The following is a 20,488-nucleotide window of genomic DNA, read 5'->3' as shown; positions in this document are numbered from 1 at the left end:
TGACAAATAAAAGACTGATTTGCAGCACTATAACTCACGTTCTGACAGGGTCTTATCTATTCAGGAATGCCTGTGGGGAAAAAAATAATAAACTAATATTTTTCCAACTAATGGAAATCTAGTAATAGCAAAACGAAGTCAGTGGGGCAACAGACAACTGGGCAAGGCTAATAGTCACACATTCTAAAGCTCAGTAGCAATTCAGACTTTTGATGGAGATGCTGATGGTAAGTCTGGCAGCAAGGCCCTGCTTCAGCAGCCCCATATGCCCTGCCTTTCCCCCCGAGGACAGGCTGGTGGCAGTGAGCTGTGAGCTGATGGCAGCCTAGTGCTGGCTTTCCCACCGTGGCTGTGAATGCTTCACTGACTGTTCCTGAATTACTGTTATTTCATTGAACTTTGCCCTGGGGATAAAATGATGCTAAAGCTAACAGAGTCCCCCCCCATCCTCTTGATGATGATCTGACTAGACCAGTCACTGTGGTTTTAAATCAACAGCTTTGTAAATGACACCAGAAGATGGCATCATCTGCCTGTAGTGCTGTTTAACTCTTTCTGGACTTTCATGCATCGAAGTGTTGGTTTGATAAAGGAAGATAAATTTTGTTTTTCCAAGTTACAATCCTTTTATTTGGGGAATTTCAGTAACACAGAAAGATGGTAACTTGGGAAGGTATTTGAGTAACAAAATGCTTTGCTGTTTTATGCAAAGTGATAAAAATCAATTCTTTTTTGAAGCAAAACCATTTTTATGGTGGGCAAGCACAAAAGATGCACCTGCATAATGTGAATAATTTATTTGAAGACTGAGATTTATCTCTGTGTGCTAAGGAGACACGTAAATGCTTTAAAGTAAGCATATCTTGAAGTGTTTGGCAATTGGGAGACCATGGCTGCTCTTAGTTCAGATGTTTTCAGGTGGGGTATCTTTTGACTGACATTTCAAAACGGTTCCTTTCTCTGGAAGTGTGATGGCTTCAATTGTTTACTTGTTTTAATAATGGAACCATCCTGCTGTAAGTGTTCTGCCTGACTGCTCCAGGTGGTGTTGGAGTGTGAAATAAGGAAGCATAAATTTTATTTAAGTAAAAGAATGGCAGCTTGTAGGAGAACTGAAAGAAACCTCTTTGGCCCCTGAGCAACAAAGAAATTGTTACATGTCAGATCAAAGGAAACGTGGCTTAAGGGGAAGATCATCTTGAGTGCCTTAGCGTTAGTTATGCAGATCTTTGTTATTAGCCTGGCACTGTGCCTGCACAAACGGTCTGTAAGTCCCTCCAGAACTACTCATAGGCCTCCTTTGCCTTGGTGATGCTTGGGCACACAGATGAGATTGTTTCTGTCCCTCCTAACTGCTTTCTCATCACTCTTCATTTTGTTGCTTGCTCTTTACTTCTTGGCTTCTTTACTTACTCACTCCTTGTTAAGCATGCTTTGGGTTTGTAACGTTTTCTCTGATGCCTTCCTTACAGTCTCTTATGTCTGTGGGATAGTAACCATCCTTGCTAATTAAACTTCCTTTTGTCTTTTGGATCCCAGCCCTTTTGGTACCTCCCACAATAAATCCTTTACCACCTCTTTCCTTGTAGATGCATCTCAGCACTGATGACACAGGTAAAACATCAAATTTCATCTTGATGGCTGTTGCTGATGCACCAGGATCAATGGAATCTACATTAAAGCTGCTCTCCTTGCTGATAAGTTGCTCCCCTGGCCAGTACTGATGTCAGTTCTTTGTACTGAATTGTTAAAGACAGCAGAAATTCAACCTTGTTATTCATTTTCTCCTGAAGCTCTTTCATCTGCCAGCTCCACTGCTCATTCCTGGAGCCCTGCAGCAGTGGAAGGAAGCAATGTTCTTTTGGCTGTGGGGATAGGAAATAGCTTTTTCACTCCTGAAATGCTCTTTATTACTGCAGGGCCACCTCTATCAGAACCCACACTTACTGTTGTTCAGTACCTCTGCTCACAGCTCCCTTCTTTTTTGTTTTGCTGAAGCTTGGTCACACTGGTGGTTCTTCTGCAGAGAAAAGGAATCTTACTGTTAGCTATGGTTGTTCCCCTTTGCCCCCATCTTAGAGCAGGGATTTGTTTGCTCCCTCTGGAGATCTGCCATCCCAGCCTGTTCAGTGAACCCACCCAGCTGAGGTTAGATCAGCCTGAGAATTTCTTCAGTACAGCCAGAACCTGCTGCCAAACCATACCTAACTCAGGCAAGGTGATTTGAACCATGGACTTGGTATCTAGCTGAAGAATGTGCCCCACAGTTGTAGGAAAGGTTTGTTTCACATGTGTGATGCATACAGCAAGAGAACTTGTCCTAATGGACTGTAACTCAGTGAGGCCAAACAGCACTGCTGCAGTGATGTGTCTTGTAAGTATGCAATGTGAAAAGAGTCATGCCTTCAGCAATCAGTGATAATGCTTTACAGGAGTTGGAGTATGAATGCTTTTCTGTATTGTTGTAGTTTGTTTCTTGCGCTGCTATTTTCTAGTGAACTGTAGATAGAATGGAATCACAATATCCCAAGTTAAAAGGATCACAGAGTCCACCTCCCATCTGCACAGAGGACCACCCAAAAATCAGACTGGGTCACACCTTCCATCACTCAAGGCTCTGTAAGTGAGGTGCCTGAATATCCAGAGCAAACTGGAAGAAGCTGTCAAGCTTACGGAAGTTCTGATTGCTCCTGGAACTGATTGAAAATGAACATTCTGACTTCTGGCTGCTGAACTCATAGTAATCTGGAATTAAGTAGTAAAAATAGCAGGTTAGTGACCATGCAGTATTGTCTGCAGTACAGACAATGCAATATTGTTTCTGCCAACACTGCTGAGAAAAGATGGCTCTTCAGAGCATTCTCACTGATGGCAGATTATACCTACTCTAACAGGGAGATACAGATTTGTCTATCTTGCTCCACAATGAACTCTCAGTAATGGGGAAAAATACGGATTAATTCTTTTATGGTTAAGCCTCTACTTGTCATGACTTACGAGTTCGCTATTCACAGCAAGAGCTTGAAACATAAGAGAAATGAAAAGGCTAAATAATTGGTAATCCATGGGAATAAATCACATTATATAATAATGCCTTATCACATGCTGCACATTGCTAACTCTCCTTGATGTAATTACTTTTAAGAAGGGCATGAGAGCCTTTGTAACAACTCGCTTGCTCTTCTCGTAACTGCATCAGGTAATGAGGACAGCCACGGTGGCTTCAAGAAAGAGAAATCTCTGTAGAAATATCAAAGATGTGACCCCTGTCAATTGAATTGTATGACTGAGGCCAACTTGGTCAGACAGGTCCTGGAGAAATCCTGTTTCAGCAGCTGCTTGGATCTGCTGAAGTCTGGGTGCTGTCTCAGTCCTGTTGCTTTCCCTAGAGCATCCATCAACTCTGATTGCATGTCTTCAAGCAGTCAAGATTCTATGATCCCAGGGTTGGTAAAGAGCCTCAGGCTTCCTAGGCCATCCCTGCCATGCCCACTGCCCCCATCCATCAGTGCCACATCCATGGCTCTGGATGCTTCCCTGGGCAGCTTTGGAGAAGGCGTGCTTCCTCTCGCCCAACCTGAGGCCATCACTCTCATCCTATCCCTCTCCTAGGAGGGAGGTGATGATGGAGGAGACCCCATGTGGCAGATCAAACTGTTCCAGCTGCCTTTCATGCAGGGGGCTGGCTGAAGCACACGAGGCAGGGTTACCTCTGGCAAACAAGGAAGTATGGCTTTAGGGAGGGCACAAGCTCCAAGCTTTGTTTCTTTTTTCCAGATGCTGATTCACGGCTTGCACCCTGCCGGCCTCCTCAGCGCTGTACCCTGTCAGAGCTTCGTAGAATTTCAGGGTAATAGAATGGCGGGGGGTAAATTGCCCTTTGCCAGCTCGATTAGCAGATTGAAGAAGAGTTGAAGAAGAACAGAGCTTCACAGCCCCCCCCTCTTTGTTCCCGCCCGGGGCAGAAAGCAGCCGCGGAGGACGGGCGCGGCGCGGCGCTGCGGGCTGAGAGCCGCGATGAGGGCGGGGGGCGCGGACTCCATTTCCCGGCGTGCCGCGCGGCGGGCGGGGCGGCGTACTGCGGAGCGGCCACAAAGCCCCGGGGGCGCGGCGGGGTGAGGCGCCGCTCCTGCAGCCCGGCAGCCGCGCCGGGGCGGGAGGCGAGCGGGGATGCGCTGCCGGCTCTGAGCGGCACCGAGCGGCTCCCCGCCTCGCCCCGCCCCTCCCTTCCCTCCGGCAGCGGGGCGTCTGCGGCACCGGCACCTGCCCGGCGGAGGAGCGCTGCGCAGCGCGGCGCCGCCGAGATGGCGGATCCCGCCGAGTGCAGCATCAAAGTGATGTGCCGCTTCCGGCCCCTCAACGAGGCGGAGATCCTCCGCGGCGATAAATTCATCCCTAAATTCAAAGGCGAGGAGACGGTGGTCATCGGGGTGAGTCGTCCGTTCGCCTCGTGGCCGGGGGGTCCTGGTGGGGGTTGGGGGTGATGTCGGCGATGTCAGCGATGTCGGTGATGTCGTGCGGGCTCCGGGCGCGCTGTGCTGCGGCAGCGCCGCGGGGAAAGTTTGCGCGGGCGGCGGGGGGGCGGACAAAGGCGGCGGGGGGCGATCGGGGATGGGGCGTCGGCACGGCGTCCAGCCGCGCTTCCAGCCTTGGTTTCCGCAGCCCACCGACGTCGCTCTCGGTGCCGCAGCCCCCGTCCCCCGTCGGGCTGTACCGCTCTTTGGAGAAGGAGCGGTTCCCGGCATCCTCCGAACGCTGTCCGGCCGCTCCCTGTGTGCGTGCGCTGTTGGGTTTTTCGGCCCGTGCCTTTGTGGGGCTGTTTGAGGGCTTTTTCGGCCGAGGTAAAGCGGTAACGGACCGCCACGGGGCTGCTGGCACAGGGCGCTCGAAGCGAGGGAACGGTGCGGGAAGCGATGCGTTGCTCATGTTCTTATTAAAACTTCCCATCTATTGCGACTTTCGCACGGAAAACGCCTTAAAATAACCGTTTTCTCCTCGTTCTGCCGTAAGCGAGTCGTTTGCGGGCAGAAAAATGGAACTGCCTCCTCTCCCTTCCCTTTTACCTCAGCCCTTTCCAGCTAGGCAAGGCAGCGCTCACAATGGGCTGATCTCATCGGGTATCAATCCCTGGGAGGAGCGGCTGCGGCACCGCCGGGGCCTTCAGCTGCCATTTGCTTCACATCTTCCTCCTTTCCGCCTTAAATAAACCCTCATGCCTATTAAAAGCCCATTAAAAGACTGGAATCTAACATCCCCCTTAACGTTGGTGGTGGAATTCGGGTTGCTTTCTTTGCGTGCAGGTACGTAATGCGCGTCTGTGAGTCAGGAGTTTGTTGTGTGGATGACAGCGACTGCACTGCTTGGAAAAAGGTATTTGTGGTGGAGATGGGAAGTGATTCCTTTTCTCCTGCTCAGGGCAGGGCAGGGGAGGAGACCTCAGCCTGTGGGCTTCCATCTGAATGGCAGCGTTGTGGTCTGAAAGCCCTCGGAACCATTGCACAGGATGGGAACAAACCAAAACCCGGTGCTGTTTTCCTGTAGCATTTGGAAAGCACTGCAATGCAGCTTTTACTTTTTGTTGCAGAAAACGTTGAAAAGAAGGATTCTGTTATAATAAAGAAGGAAGGCAGCTCGTAGGAATTCTCTCATCCTACCAGAAAAACTAAAATCTGAATGCTTAAAGGAAATATCTTTTTTTTCTTGCACGTGAGTGCAAATGAAGTTACTTCTCCTTCCCTAAAGCACGACTGTGGGAGATGCTTTGCTTATGAACCTCTCACCACCATCTCTCATTTTCTTTATGCCTCGAGCAAGTTTTCCAACAGCAGAAGATCAGAACTCAGCGTTTATTGACAACGAGCTGCAATGGAGGAAGCGTAACAGCGGGTGTGAGTTTCTCTTCCACATCAGGAGTGAAGCTCTCTGCAATGCCTGGGCTCGTTTATTTAGGAGCTCCTCATCAGGAAGGCCTTGGAGCTGGGCCGTGAGCCATGGTTGTACATCCTTGCCTCTTCCATGGATGCGTGTGTGCTTTGACTGTGGGTTGCAGGGAGATGTGGGCAGAGCAGGAGGGCTAAAGTGCCCTGCCGAGTATTTTCTGTGATTAATGAAATAGGCAGGAGAAAAACACAGAATAAGAGTGTATTTTCCTATTGAAAATTTTGAAGTAGAATAAAAGCCTTTAATACACATCTCGTCTTTAACCGTGGCAGCAAAAGGCGACGGTGGTAAAGGCATGGCTCTCTTTTGCGGTTAGCTCCACCATAATCCCAACAGACTGCAGCTTCATTTTATCTTTCTGCTCCTCTGCAACCTCAAGGTGACTTTCTGATTGATTGCGTTGGCTGACGTTCCTAGAAATGTGCTTTCCTTGCTGGCTTACCTTCACCCAGTCTTACTGGAGCCATTTACCCCAGCGAGCAGCTCCAGCAGCCTTCTGATGGTGACTCCTTCAATGCCTCCCCATCCCTGGCTGCTATCCTTCACGAGCACCTGCACAGAGAGGAGCTGGAGAGCTCAGTGCCCAGCGGGTGCGTTTCATTTTGGGATTCATGGGGAGCCCCCTCTGCCCCACTGCTGAGCTGATCAAGCTGGACTGATGCCCCATGGTGTGGGGCAAGGCAGGGCTGCATGCTGCAAAGCAGATAATGCTGCTGCTCACCTGTGAAGTGTTTCACATGGCTCAAAGAAATAAATCATCACCTGATCTGCAGCTCCGTGGTCCTTGTGGTTTAGCAGTGCTGTGTTCAGTGAGGTAAAACAAACCAAAAACTGATGGCTGACTTGGGGTGGAATCTGAGCGGCCTTTTGTATGCTTTTGGATGTAAATGGCATTGCTGTTTACACTTCTGTTTTGCAGACAGGTTGTGGGATATTTGGAGATGTTTTTACCTTTTATTTCTTGTGTGTCAGAGTTGATAGTAACGTAAAAAAGTCACATTTTTAAGCCCCTCCTGTATGGAGATCCTTGTAGGCTGAGAGCAGCTGTAGTTAAGAGACCTTCAAACAAACCAGCTGACCCAAAGCCATGGTAGCAAACGAATCACAGCTTTAACTAAACCCAGAGAATATGGGGAGAGCCCACCCTGTGCTGTGTGCCTGTTCCATGGGCTGTGGTACGTGGTGCTCCTGACAAAGGCAGGCATCCATCCCTGCCTCGTGGTGCACAGGCAGTCTGTTTGCAGAGGTTTGTTCATGGCATGTCTATAAATACCTCCTACAAAGCACTCCTGCCAGTCTGATGTTGAATGCAGACTGAGATGGGGCTTCTGCCTCGCTGCAGAATGTTGCAGGAGATATGGAGCACATCATTCTCCTAGGAGAACTCTTATCTCTCTGAGTGCTTGATGCTGGCTCTGTCCCTCGCTGTCTCTGGTCAGCTTTCCAGCTCTGCTGAGCACTGCTGCTGCACTGAGGACTGGGCACATTTTGTAGGAAAGCTACTGCAGGGTGCAGCTCTGGGATGCTGGTAGCTGGCATAGCTAAGTGTGGTGTCGTATGGAACTGATGGGATCCAAAGGCACCGAGAGCTGATGGATTCCTTTCCAGGAATCTTTCCTTTCCTTCTGCACCACAAGCTTTTCCCACACCCAGACATGAGTTGCAGCAATCTCTAGCCTGCTGCCTTTTGCTGTTATATGGTCAGATGCACCATGATGTGCTGCGCTCGGTCCCCGTGACTACGGACTGTGCTGCTTTCAGGTCAGGCTGTTTCCAGAAAAGCAGCAGCACAAGACTGACAGATCTGGAACTTTGTGTGTGTGTGTGTGTGTGTGTGTGTGTTTTGGGGGGTGATTTCTCTTGGTAGCTTAAGCTGCTCATTATCTCAGGAAGAAGATAGATTATAGTATGTTTAGTTTGCTTGGGAAGCATCAATGCAACGCAGCTCCTTCCACGAGGCTAGGATGTCCCTTCTATACCTTGCACAATACAGGGTTTCATTTGCTGCAGAACTGCCCTAGCAGCCAGCCAGAGCTTGCTTGTATGCTCAGGTTCCTTTAAAAAGAGGAATTGTTTTCCTAAAGCATACAGCTTCTTCCAAAAGCTTGTGCTGAAGGTGATGGTATGCATGCCTCATTTTTGCTGGCTTATAGCATGGCTGCTTACTTCTGGTTGATGGGCTGGGTTTTGGGGGGTTCTGTTTGTTTGACAGCAAGAGAAACAGGGTGTGAAAAGTAGCATCTACGAATTGGTGATGGTGCTAGGAAGAAGGTCATCTAATCAAGATACAAAGTTTATTGTTTTCACCAAAGCAGTTTCCCACTGGTGTTTTCTCAGAGCGCTGAAGGCTTTTTAATGTGTTCTTCCCATCCTGTCTGGATATCCTTCTCTCAAAATATGTCTTCCTTCTGCCTACCTGTTCTGTCAGAAACACAGATGCCAAATGAAAGCTTTGGTACTTAAAAATATAGATGCTGTATTCATAGAATCCTCCAATGGCCTGGGTTGCAAAGGACCACAATCATCATCTAGTTTGAATCCCCTGCTGTGTGCAGGTCACCAACCAGCAGCCCAGGCTGCCCAGAGCCACATCCAGCCTGGCCTTGAATGCCTGCAGGGATGGGGCATCCACAGCCTCCTTGGGCAACCTGTTCCAGTGCCTCACCACCCTCTGGCTGAAAAACTTCCTCCTCATATCCAACCTAAACCTCCTGTCTCAGTTTAAAACCATTCCCCCTTGTCCTATCACTATCCACACAAACAGCCTTTCCCCCTCCTGTTTATATTCTCCCTTCAATTATTGAAAGGCCACAATGAGGTCTTCCTGCAGCCTTTCTTCTCCAAGCTAAACAAGCCCAGTTCCCTCAACCTTTCCTCTTAGGAGAGGTGCTCCAGCCCTCTGACCATCTTAGTGGCCCTCCTCTGGACCTGCTCCAAGAGCTCCATGTCCTTCCTATACTGGGAAATATTCATTAAGGTAGGTTTTCAGACATGGACTTGTGTCACTGTATTGATGCCGTCTTGTTTGCCCTGGTAGCTCCTGCAGACCTGCTCCATGTTAGACCAAGGCCACTTTGATGCATTCAGCAATGTGCATCTCTTGCTCCAGCTGGGTTGCAGGCTTTGTTTTCCTCCCGAGATGCAGTGCTTAGTCACTGCTGTTTGGGCTCAGTTCTGGAAGTGCCTGTTCCATCTGATACCATCGGATTGCCTGGCGTTTGGGAAGACTGGGAGTGCTGCTTTTTCTGCATCGTTGGAGATGATTTCTGTGAGGCTTCCTACCCAGAGGAGGGCTGAGCGTGCGGTGAAGGAGTGATGTGCAATTCCATCTCCACCTATTGTTCCAGCGCTTCAAGCTGTGCCAGGAGAATGCAATCCACTGCAGAAGGTAGAGCAGGGGTGAAAGGCCAACTGAATGTCTCTGCTACTAATATGCTTTTCTCTGTGGCAGCATTCTGAGGAACTTTTAGGGGGAAGGGATGCTTCCAGAAAAGCAGAGACGAATTTTTTGGAAGAGAGAATAATTCAGTTTAGTTTTTCTTGACAGTTTTTAACAGGACTGCTGACACCCTCAGTGCTACCTTTGGTTTCCTTTCCATCGTCGCTGAAGCAACCTCCATTGGGATGTGTTTAATTCCAAACTGGTTCTGAAATCCCTCATTCATCTCCCATCACTGACATGTTCCTAGCTCTGCCAGAGCAGCACGTGTGTCCAAAATTCCACACCTGCAGCTCCCACAGCTGTGCGTTTCTCAGGGTGGGCTTTTCTTTCTGCTGAGGATGAGATGAAGTGGCACTTAAAAAACTTGTGTTACTGGGAATCACTTGCAAGGAGGGGTGACTGCTTGGGCTCACCTTGTGTATATGGGATCAGCAAAGGGATCCAGAGCTGTTCAGTGTCTGCTTGATGCTTTTGGCTTCACTGCAGCACTGCTGATGTTTGCATTTCTATCTCCACGGGAAAGTGCCAGCTGCTTAGCAGTGCTTGCCCAGGTGGTGGCTTTGTGAACCAGGGAAGCACCTTGCTCAGGTTGCTTTAGTTGTTCATTTGGAGAATGAAAATGCTGCAGACTTAAAACCACATTGCAAAAAACCCAAGCCATCCTAAATGGGATGCTTCAGAATCTTAAAGGTGTGGAGCATGGTATTACTGATGGATTCCTATCCTTAGTCATCTGTGGGAAAGGGCCAAGCCATTTCTAGGCATATATGGCCTCTTTGGATCCAGACTTTTTATGGGACGTTCTAGAAATGCGTGTGATTGCTATCAAATTCACGTTGTGATATTGATAATTGGTCCCATGGCAGCTTCAGAGCATGCATATTATCAAATTATGAGACAGACCCTAATTGAAAACAAGAGCGTTGGATTTTCTTTGCCCCCTGAGAAATGAGTACTCCGAGATAAGAACTTAAATATTTAATAGCAATCCTCTTAGATGCGTTTGCAAGAAGTGAATCATCCTTTCAGTGCCTCAATGTCTGCTGAGAAACTTCACCTGCTGCCTCGTCATGGTGCTGGGCTGTGACATTTCTGCTGCACGAGAAGGATGCCATACTGAAAAACATATTATGTATATTAATTGGCCCAAAGACATGTGATGACTTTTGCTCCAGGGTACAGTATTTTTAAATCCATCTTATCCTTGCATTCACAGCTGTCATTATGACGCAGTTTTTCCCATTTCATTGCCCTTGTAGCAGCCTGTAAAGTAGCGAAGACCTCTCGTTTTGGAGATGGAAAGCCAACTGTTGGGTTGGGAACCTATGGAGAGGTCAAACTTCTGATACAGGAGCATCGCATGCCGACTGCCAGATCCTCTCACCGAGTGCAGAACATGCAGGAGACCATTACCTGCGCTGGGGTAATTGGGTTAGAGAATATATTTAGCAAAGCTGTTAGCAGAACTGGGTAGTTGGAATCTCTTTTCTCAACTGCGCAGCTCTGAATTGCTTGAGTGTCTGTTTAGAGGCCAGCACTGCGGCTCCTTACAGAGCACTGCCATTTTCTGTTGTCCACTCAGATTTTTTGGAACGGATTATCAGTACTCAGGAAGGTTTGGGGCTGTTTTTGAACACGTTGCTCTGCGGTACAAATAGCTGAGCCAGCTGTTCTTGCTGAGCATGCTGATGGAGGCACGGGATGCAGCTGGGAGATGTATTTCTCTGCCTCTTTGTCTCTCTATTGGAGCAGCTCATAGCACACCCACCAGAGCAGCCTGTGTCATTCAGCTGGAGCAGAACTTCTCTGTATGCATTCATATTTTCTCACTGCTTTCCAGGTCAACCACAAATACCCAGTGGAAAACACATTTGCTTGATTCCTTTTCGCTTTATGGTATCGTTTACGATTTAACTTCAAAGGAAAGTAGTTCAGTGATGCCAACAAGCCTTACAGCAAAGTTAATCTTGCTATTCTGGAGCGTATGTATATACTTGAAGAAAATGTTTGTTTCTGTTGGTGATAAGGGATTTATTCTGTCCACTGCTGCCTCTGTGCGCAGCCCAGATTTTCTAAGTATGATCAAATAAAGACCCATTAAAAAACTGCAATACTCCTTCCATCTCTCCTCTGTGTTGGGTTTGGAGGTTTGCATTTCATGGTTGCCTGGTGCTGATGGGGGGATCAGCATGGCTAGGGCCACCCAATGGGGCAGGGATGGATTCTCAGCTGGTGAGCAAAACTCAGCTCATGGCTCTGAGTCTTATTCCCAGACCATGTATACTCTGGTTTTGCCTGTTCTTCTTCCCCATGAAGTTCTGTGAGCCCAAGCTACTCCAGCAACGTGGTGCCATTTGGAGTTGTGCGGGTTTAAGAGATTTGGGGAGTTAGGAACTGTAAGTTGGATAAACAATAATGTTGGGGAAGTAGAGAACCTTTTTGGCTTCGGTATTAAGGATGTGAATTTTGATTGGAAATGGTGCCAAGTGATGAGCTTAAGGGTAAGCAGAGCTGCTGGAGGTTGAGGTCTGCTGGCAGAATGGCTTGCGTCCACTGCACAAGAGCTGGATGCCAAGAAAGGCCTTCGTGATTATTTTCCCACTCCCTTTCTGCCAGCTGACAATCCTGTGTCTGGCAGGTTTTGTTCATTTCTGATGGAGAGAAATAGAAATCTTTATTTACATGAGAAGCATAGGTGCTGGGTTTGTATGAGTTGACCCGTAGGCAATGGCCCATTCTTTGTCACTGGGTCAAGAAAGAGCACACGTGCTTTTGCTCAGATGTGTGGGCATTACTGTGATCCCTTTTGTGCCTCGTGAACATTGTGAGGGAATGCTGTGTGACAGACCAGATTGTCCCCTGCTTTGAAGATTTGGGAACTGCAGAAGGAACATTTCAGTGTTACTAAATCTGGTAATAGAATTACTGTCAGATAATGGTAGCCAGCACTGCCTGTTTCTTGGATGATTTGCAGAAAGTGGGGCTGCTCTGCTGATCTCCTTGGTATGCTTTACGAAGGGATGTGCTGTGTATGAATAGCGTAATACATTTTTAGCTACAGTAAAGTCACAGGATGGGGTTATGAGCCAAAATATGTATTTCTGCACTTAAAAAAGCAAAAATTACGTGATTTTTATTCATGCTTTCTGTGTAACTGAGCTATATTGTGGGCAGTAACGCAAGCAGAACCCAACAACTCATCCCTGCAGCTTGTTTACTGTGGGACCACCTGACACAGGCATAGAAATTCTCACTGCCAGATGCAAAGCTGTTTATAATCACTTCTATTTGAATTTTGAACAAAATTTGAACAACACTGAATTTCTTCACCACAGACTTAGATGAACAGCGATCCAAATTAATGAGATTTGGACACAGCACTTAACACTGTGGGTTCTAGTTTGTCTCCAGCTACTGAGATGAGTTGTATAAGGAAATCAGCGTGATAAGCCAAAAAGCAGAAGCTCATTGTTTTTAAGCCTGTGGATGGGGTTGAGTTGGTTCCTCTTTATACAAAGGGAGCAGGAATGGAAGCCCTGGGTGAGCTGGTTTTGTTGGGTGTGTGGCTTTGTGCCTCCTTGGGGAGCCCTGCCTCCTCCACCTCAGCTTTGTGAGAAGGCCCACCTTGAACTGGGTGAAATGGCAGGAGGAGAGGAAGTTCCAGATAGGAAAGGATGAAAGAAATCAACAGAAGTGCTAGCAGAGCATAGAGAGGTCAGAGATAACAGCAGTGGGAATCAAAGCACCTGATGAATCGCTGCAGCTCCTGCGCGTTCCTTCCTGGCAGATGCTAATCTCACTCCTGTGTAATCAGCTTTTAGATGTGCATTTTGCTCGTGGAGCAAGGGGCTTGCAAGAGGAAGCAATTATCTGCCCCAGGTGCTGCAGTCGGTAACACCAGCACGGAGAGAAATGGTGCCGGGCAACAGCTCCTCAAAATGGCTGCACGAGCGCATGGCATCGCCTTGGTGAGGGCTGCTCTCCGTCCACATTTGAAGAGGTTTGTTGCCAGGAGCAACTTGTCTGCATTACTTGGTGACAGGGAAATTGCTCCGCCTGCAATTGGAGCTTCCGTGGAGCTCTTCCATGCTCACATTGTAGCTAATGGGGGGGATGTCGAAATGCACGCAGCACAAGTCTGGGCTACAGCCAGGCAAGCTGCAGGATAGGAGGTAGTGCTAGCACTGCTGTGCGCCACGTACCTCTACAGCTATGACTCCATAAAGCACTGTGCTGTTTGCTGCCCTTTCAGTTCTTCTGCTAGTGTCACTTTTCAACGGAGAAGGCAGAAGAACGTGCAGAATGATTGCTGTGCTTCTCCTATGTTAATTCATAGAATGATAGAATGGCCTGGGTTGCAAAGGCCCACAGTGCTCATCCAGTTCCAACTGTGTGCAGGTCGCCAACTGTGTGCAGGTCTTCCCTGCTGTGTGCAGGTCGCCAACCAGCAGCCCAGGCTGCCCAGAGCCACATCCAGCCTGGCCTTGGATGCCTGCAGGGATGGGGCATCCACAGCCTCCTTGGGCAACCTGTTCCAGTGCCTCACCACCCTCTGCGTGAAAAACTTCCTTTTTAGTTGCATTGCAGGAAAAGAAGCCGACACAGACCAGGGATAATGTTTCTGTTGCACCTTTTTAGTAAAATTCAAACTCTCAGCACTACTGAGATTTGGTTTCTCTGAGATAAGGAAGCAAAGTCTAAGTTGTTGTTAGTGGTTTCTGTGTGAATCAGGAGCACAACCAGCCAGTAAGGTACCGAGGGGGAAGGTTTGTTTCCTGATCTCAGTGAGCACAGCTGCTTTATTTGGGGATGGGCACTGGTGTCAGCTCTCTGTCCTGGGCATGGCTCATTGTGTCTTTTGGACAAGCTGAGATTTTTTTCAGCTTCTAAGAACAGAGGAAAATAATCTACGAGAACAATTTCTGTTGCTTTTTCTGCAGTTTGTGGTTCACACAACAGGGCAGAACTGTTCTCATCCTCTTGGTGGAACGTGCTGAGCCTCAACCTTCAGTGCTGTGCCTTGGTGCAGACTCTGGAAGTCGCAGAGAAACTGTGGATGCACAGCCCAGCTGTAACTGTGACACTTCTACACTTGTGAAATGCTTTCTCTGCAGAACGAGCCCTGTACAATGCAGGCAGCGGGAGTGCAAGCATCTCATTTGTTTCTCTTTGCTACTATATATATCCAGCCTGGTGGGACACTCCAGCACCAACGCTGTGGTTTGTTCGCTGCTTCCCTTCAATCCTTGCTTTTGCAGAGCATGCTGAAAACAAAGCTGTTATACGGATCAGTGATGCCCTCTCATTTAATTTTGACCTCTCCTGACCTGAGTTGGATTTGAATCTACAACTGGCAGTGCTCAGTATCCCATTACTAATCTCCTGAGCCATCCAGCTCCCCATAAGTCTGTAAGTGATATGTTTAACAGAGTGAAGATTAACGCAACACCGGCAGGGCAGAGTGAAGATGCAGCCACGTCTGGGCCTGGGGTTGTGGAGCCATGGAGCAGCATCTTCCCTTTGCTTTGTTTCACGTTCTCAATTGTCTGCCCGCCTCTTGGGGGCTTTGGTGGCACGGTACAAACGCTCCTGGTATGCAGAGATGCTGTGCTCTCCTGATTTATTCCTGTAGCTCCTCACCCATGGGATGTCACTGCCTGGATACTCTCCCATTGCTGCTGTAGGGAGCTGCCTCCTAGGTATCTTTAACCACCTTATTTTTATGTTATGAGCTTCAAATTGCAGTGCTTTTTTTTCTAGAAAGTTTTGGAAGGTCAGAACCTCGTTGTACCTCACAGGGCTTGGAATAGTGTGTGCCAATTGCCCTTGTGAGATTCCTGTCTAGTTAAGAACCTCTGACGCAGAGAGGAGCTGCAGCTAAAATGCAAATGACAGCATTTCAGAGTTAATTTAATTAAGCTTGTCTGTGCTTTGCAGAAGTGAAACGAGTAGGTTGTGACGGTAGCTTTGAACAGGCATGTGGAGGTCTATTAAATTAGTTAGAGCACGTTAATTTGAACTAGTAGCTTTCTGTTACAGTGCAGCAATGCAGGCTACCTGGAGATTGAGAGGGATCATGCTGGAGAGGGAGTCCTGCTCTTCCCAGCATGATACAGGAGCATACATCTCATGCTGTATGGTGGAGCTGAGAGGCCTGCTGAGGCAGTAGCTAGAATAGCCTTGCCTGAAGAGCAGGGAATTATTCTACTTGAAGCTTAGCTTTCAGAAATGGAGAAATGGAAGTGTTATCTTGATTTCTTGGGCACGATGCTCGTCTTGAGCCAGTGCTATGCAGCCAGTGAGCTCCTTTTCCCACAAACATTCACATCTGTAAAGACAAAGCTGCTTCAAACCGAGCTGCAGAGTGTAACACCTCCATTCCCAAATCATGTGTGTGTTGTTACGTAAGCAGTTCAGTAAATGCAGCCCAAATCCATCAGCTGCCACGTGGTTTGGCTCCACTACACAACACAGCCAGGCCATGCAGAGCTCAAGATCTGTCTGCTGCACTGCTGGAGCCACTGGGGCAGGTGGAACAGCTGGATCCTGGCTCCTGGGGCCTTCCTTCATCCCAGGCTGTGCTGCTGTGCTGGTGGTGCTGAGCAGCCCCAGAAGAGGATGAGCAAACTGGTGGCCCTCAAGTAAGAGATCCCTCTTTCTGTGGTGCGTGGGAATGGGTAGGTGCTCAGATGCTTCACTGCACTGTGAAGCCTGCAGTGCTCTGGAAGCAACCCAGAGCAGAGCTGCTACTCAGCTTAGCCCTGTTCCACTAACAGCCAGGAGGATCTGGGGTGCTGATGGGCTTGGGAGGTGCTCACGCTGCTTCTCTGTGTTAGCATCCCATCCTGGCAGGAGAGTCTGCCTGTGTACCTCTTTGCCCAAAGTGTTGCTGAAGGGTGTTCTTTAACAGCTAGCTTTGTGCTGGGCTATCCTCATGTTTAGCATTCATTTGTTTTTTTTGTGTGTTTTTTTTTTTTTTTTTCTTTATAGAATGCATTTTCCAGGTCGTGCATCTAATGGAAAAGAGAAGCTGTTAAATAATTTCAGAAGCCTCTTTTCCTAAATCACAAATCCGTACCAATCAAGAGCAGTGCTGTTGTTACAAAGAGTTAAAGGTTCTCTCTGCTGCAAGTGAGAGCTAGAAGCAGGTCTTTGGCCACGTGCCTGACCCTATCAGAGCCCAGGGATGTTCAGAAGGCAGATCAATAATTAAAGCTGCCATGCAAATGCTGCTCAACTCAGATGGCTCTGCAGCGCCTGCTCAGACCAGAGCCTTTGTGTTCAGTTGTTTTCCAAGTGATTTTTAGGAGCATTACCAAAATGTCAGAGTTTCTTTAGGAGAATTTTTTGTTAGCTCTGTAGTGCATCGAGGTTACTCTGAGCCCTGATGGAAAATGTGAATTGCTTCTGGTAAGAGTTTGCTTTCTGATCTTTGAAAAATTCTGTCTTCCGGGCCTGCAATTAAGAATCTTTTATTTATAAAACCTCTCCTACACAAGCACGGATGGTGCTGGTGAGAACTGGGAAATAATTTCCCTTTAATTAAGCTCCTGCATATCACACGATGCTGTTACCTGTATACCCATCCACAGTGGGGTTCTGTATGGTGTATTAAACCCACCTACAGATCATTCATTTCCACTGCATCAGTTGGAATTGGGTTGAGCAGATTGCTGGAGTGCTGCAGCATGGCTGCTGTATGCCAAGCAGTTCAGCTGATAAGTTTCTTTCTGTGCTCTGTCAGGTGCTCAGCTGCCTGCAGCCTTCCTGTGGCAGGCTGTGTGTGTGTGAGCAGGCTGTGTGTGTGTGTGTGTATGTGTGTGAGCAGGCTGTGTGCTGCTCACAGCTGCCCCTGGCCTCCCCAGCTCTGCAGGGCCCCTCTTTGCTCCCTGGGGTGCGTGCAGATGGGTTGCACAGCATGCAACCAAATATGAGATGTGTATGTGCTGATGGAGCCTTGAGGTCAGGCTGGTGGAACACAGCCCATGGCCAATCAGTTTTCTAAAGAAATGTCCTTAATGACCTCACGCTCGTCTTCAGGCTTCCTGCTCAAGCAGAGCAAACCTGTGTCCATCTTAATAAATGAATAAATGTGAGATGGTATCTCTGATTCTTGGGCATGTTTTCAGGCTGTAGCTCCTCATCTGATTCAGATAGCTGCATATAGCCCAAAAAAGCAAATAAATTCAGGGTTTTGTATTCCTTTCTTCCCTTCTACTTTATTGATCCCATACCTGAGCTATGTGCTGGCTGTCGGGTGCTCAGTTCTAAGCCATCTCATTCTGCTCACACTTCTCATAAGGCACTCTGGGGCTGCATGTGGGGCTGTGGATCCTGCCACAGAGCTCAATTCCTCCTGCAGGTACACGTGGATCCAAGCCTGAAGATCACAGGGAATTAACCATGAGCTGCATTCAGGCTCTAATTGTTAGCATGCTGCTCTAAGCACTGAACCGTTTCCCATTTCATCTCTACCTGGAGTTTAGAAGAGCTGAGCTTTTTTTTTTTTCCTTTTAAATCAGAAAATGCATTCAGTTGTGTTGTATTGAAAGTGCATAATCTTCTAGTGACATCACTGCCCTGTGACATTGCCTATGAAATCACAGTTCTGGTGCTGCATGCATTCGTCATTACAATTCTGTTTGTGCCTGTGAAATCTTTGGGTTTTTTTTTTCTTTAAACAGCAAGTCTGCAAGTTCAGTAAGAGCATGGAGCTGGTGAAGGGGTAGGCAGCATGTCTGGGTGGCATTCTGGCTGCAGTCACAGGGCTGTCAGTGCAGCTCCAGCTGCAGAGGTGTGCGTGTTGCTGAGCACTCAGCCCAGCCGTGGTGCAGCAGTTAATGGAGCAGATTGTCAGGAGGACTGCGGGAAGCAATGGCATGGGAAGGAAGATGTGATTTATGTGTGAGAGGTAATACATGGCCTGTGATGAGAAACCTGGAAAAATAAGGGCTGGAGATAGAATTGGTAGCATCGCTTCATGAAGTGACGTGTTGTTTTTGGCTGCTTATTATTCTCTTGAATAAGCTGTAATAAGGCTGAAATCCTCCTGATTTTGGTACTTAGTTCAGATTGAATTACGGGAGGAAAAAAAGTGTTATTTATGAAGGTGGCAATAGGAAAAAAGTCCTGTTTAAGGAGATGCTAGGAATACGGTGATGTTGATGCTTGCTCACCCTGTCTGTGCTCTGGAGCAAAAGCTTTGGCTCTGTCATCACGTTGCCTTTGTAGGATGTATGTGGCTTTTGTTACCTTCGAGGAAAGTCTGCCATAAACTCAGAGATTGGAAGCCTAGCACCCCAAAAATACAATAAATTACGATGAAAAAGCTCCAGATCTTAGTGTGTACCCTCAGGAGTTCAGAAAGCTGCTGAGCCTGTGCCCAGAGTTGTCTTTGTCCAAAATCAACAGGGAGATGAACCATAAGAACCCTCCCCAAAAATATAAGTGCTGCTTGGCTAGTGGAGCTCTCATTTTGTCTTCCTGATGACAGCTGCTTTGGGATCTTTAGAATCACAGACTCATAGAATGGCCTGGGTTGCAAAGGCCCACAATGCTCATCCAGTTCCAACCCCCTGCTGTGTGCAGGTCCCCAACCAGCAGCCCAGGCTGCCCAGAGCCACATCCAGCCTGGCCTTGAATGCCTGCAGGGATGGGGCATCCACAACCCCTTTAACGTGCATATATTTCCTTCAGACAGCAACCCTGGGTATGCCAGCCTTTCAGCTTTCCAGAACAAAAATTCTGAGGAAGGAATTTGACCTGCGTAGCACATTTGTGAATTGCTGCTTTACATTTGAAGCTTTCCAGTCTGACAGATAAATGACAGGTGGTGCCTCTTCCAGCTGCATGCAGCACAATTACAGCGGGGCTGTTCCAGAGGGCTCTGGCACTGGGGCTGCTGAGAGCTCAGTGGATTGATGGCACAGGAGCAGCGTTTGCCTGAAGTGCAGTGTTTGCTGTGGTGCAGTGATGTACTGGCATCTCCCCGCTGCTTCTCACATTGCGTGGCTAATGTGCCTCAGCTCAGGCGTGAAGGGAATAAATTGCTAAGTGGATAGCTGCACTTATGTGTGAGCTTGTGCTTTGGCCTCTTTGATTAGTGCCTGTTGTTTATGGCCACAGCTCCTCACACCCCTTGCCTTCAGACCCTTCCCCATCTTTGTACTCCTCCTTTGGGAGCTCTCTAATAGAATGATAGAATCACAGAATGGCCTGGGTTGCAGAGGAGCACAGTGCTCATCCAGTCCCAACCCCCTGCTGTGTGCAGGTCGCCAACCAGCAGCCCAGGCTGCCCAGAGCCACATCCAGCCTGGCCTTGAATGCCTGCAGGGATGGGGCATCCACAGCCTCCTTGGGCAACCTGTTCCAGTGCCTCACCACCCTCTGGCTGAAAAACTTCCTCCTTATATCCAACCTAAACCTCCCCTGTCTCACTTCAAAACCATTCCCCCTTGTCCTATCACTATCCACCCTGATAGTTTTATGTCCTTCTGATATTTTGGCACCCAGTCTGCACCCAGTGCTTATGGTGAGCAGACTGGGACAGTCCCTCTCCAGAGGATAAGTAGGTAAAAAGTTGAGAAATGATTCCGCAATAGGCTGGGCAGCCCTACAGCCCTGGGCACTGCAAGGAGAAAATGGCACATTACAGAAAGCTGTGATGAGATGGAGTGCTGAGGCTGGTGCTGGTGGGGCACTGTCTTGTGGTCCAGCTGCTCCCAGGGCTGTGCTGGGCTGGCAGTAATGGTCTGCTCTTTTGGATCTTGTCTGATCAAGTGGAATGTCTGTATTGCCCATTGCAGCACAAGATTGAACAGGTGCTGCCCTGATTTTTTCTTCTAAATCATTTATAAATTACTTTCCTAACCTTGAGGTAGGATGGGGTCCAGAGGAGGCCATGAAGATGCTCAGAGGGCTGGAGCACCTCTCATACAAAGGCAGGCTGAGGGAGCTGGGCTGGTTCAGCCTGGAGAAGAGAAGGCTGCAGGGTGACCTCATGGCAGCCTTTCAGCACCTAAAGGGAACAGGGGGAAGAGCAACTGTGGACACGGTCAGATAATGATAAGAGAAGGGAGAATGGACTTAAACTAAAGGAGGGGAGAT

At 48.2% G+C, this 20,488-nt stretch overlaps 1 protein-coding gene across 2 annotated transcripts in view; it reads left to right on the top strand.

Moving 5' to 3' along the window:
- Nucleotides 1–4,121: 4,121 nt before the first annotated feature.
- The window catches only part of KIF5C (kinesin family member 5C), a 66,502-nt gene continuing 50,135 nt past the window's right edge, over nt 4,122–20,488 (top strand). Inside the window, exon 1 of one of the 2 annotated variants that reach the window (XM_031590786.2) lies at nt 4,122–4,430. In XM_031590786.2, the coding sequence (XP_031446646.2) occupies nt 4,305–4,430 (126 nt within the window). In that variant the 5' untranslated portion in view covers nt 4,122–4,304. The remainder of the gene's footprint in view (nt 4,431–20,488) is intronic. The other variant, XM_031590787.2, reaches the window with a different exon arrangement.

The sequence above is a fragment of the Phasianus colchicus genome, chromosome 7 (assembly GCF_987193195.1).
Source record: "Phasianus colchicus chromosome 7, bPhaCol1.hap1.1, whole genome shotgun sequence".
Classification (NCBI taxonomy): Eukaryota; Metazoa; Chordata; class Aves; order Galliformes; family Phasianidae; genus Phasianus; species Phasianus colchicus.
The sequence above is the reverse complement of the archived record's forward strand: the minus strand, read 5'-3'. Positions and strand labels throughout refer to the sequence as shown.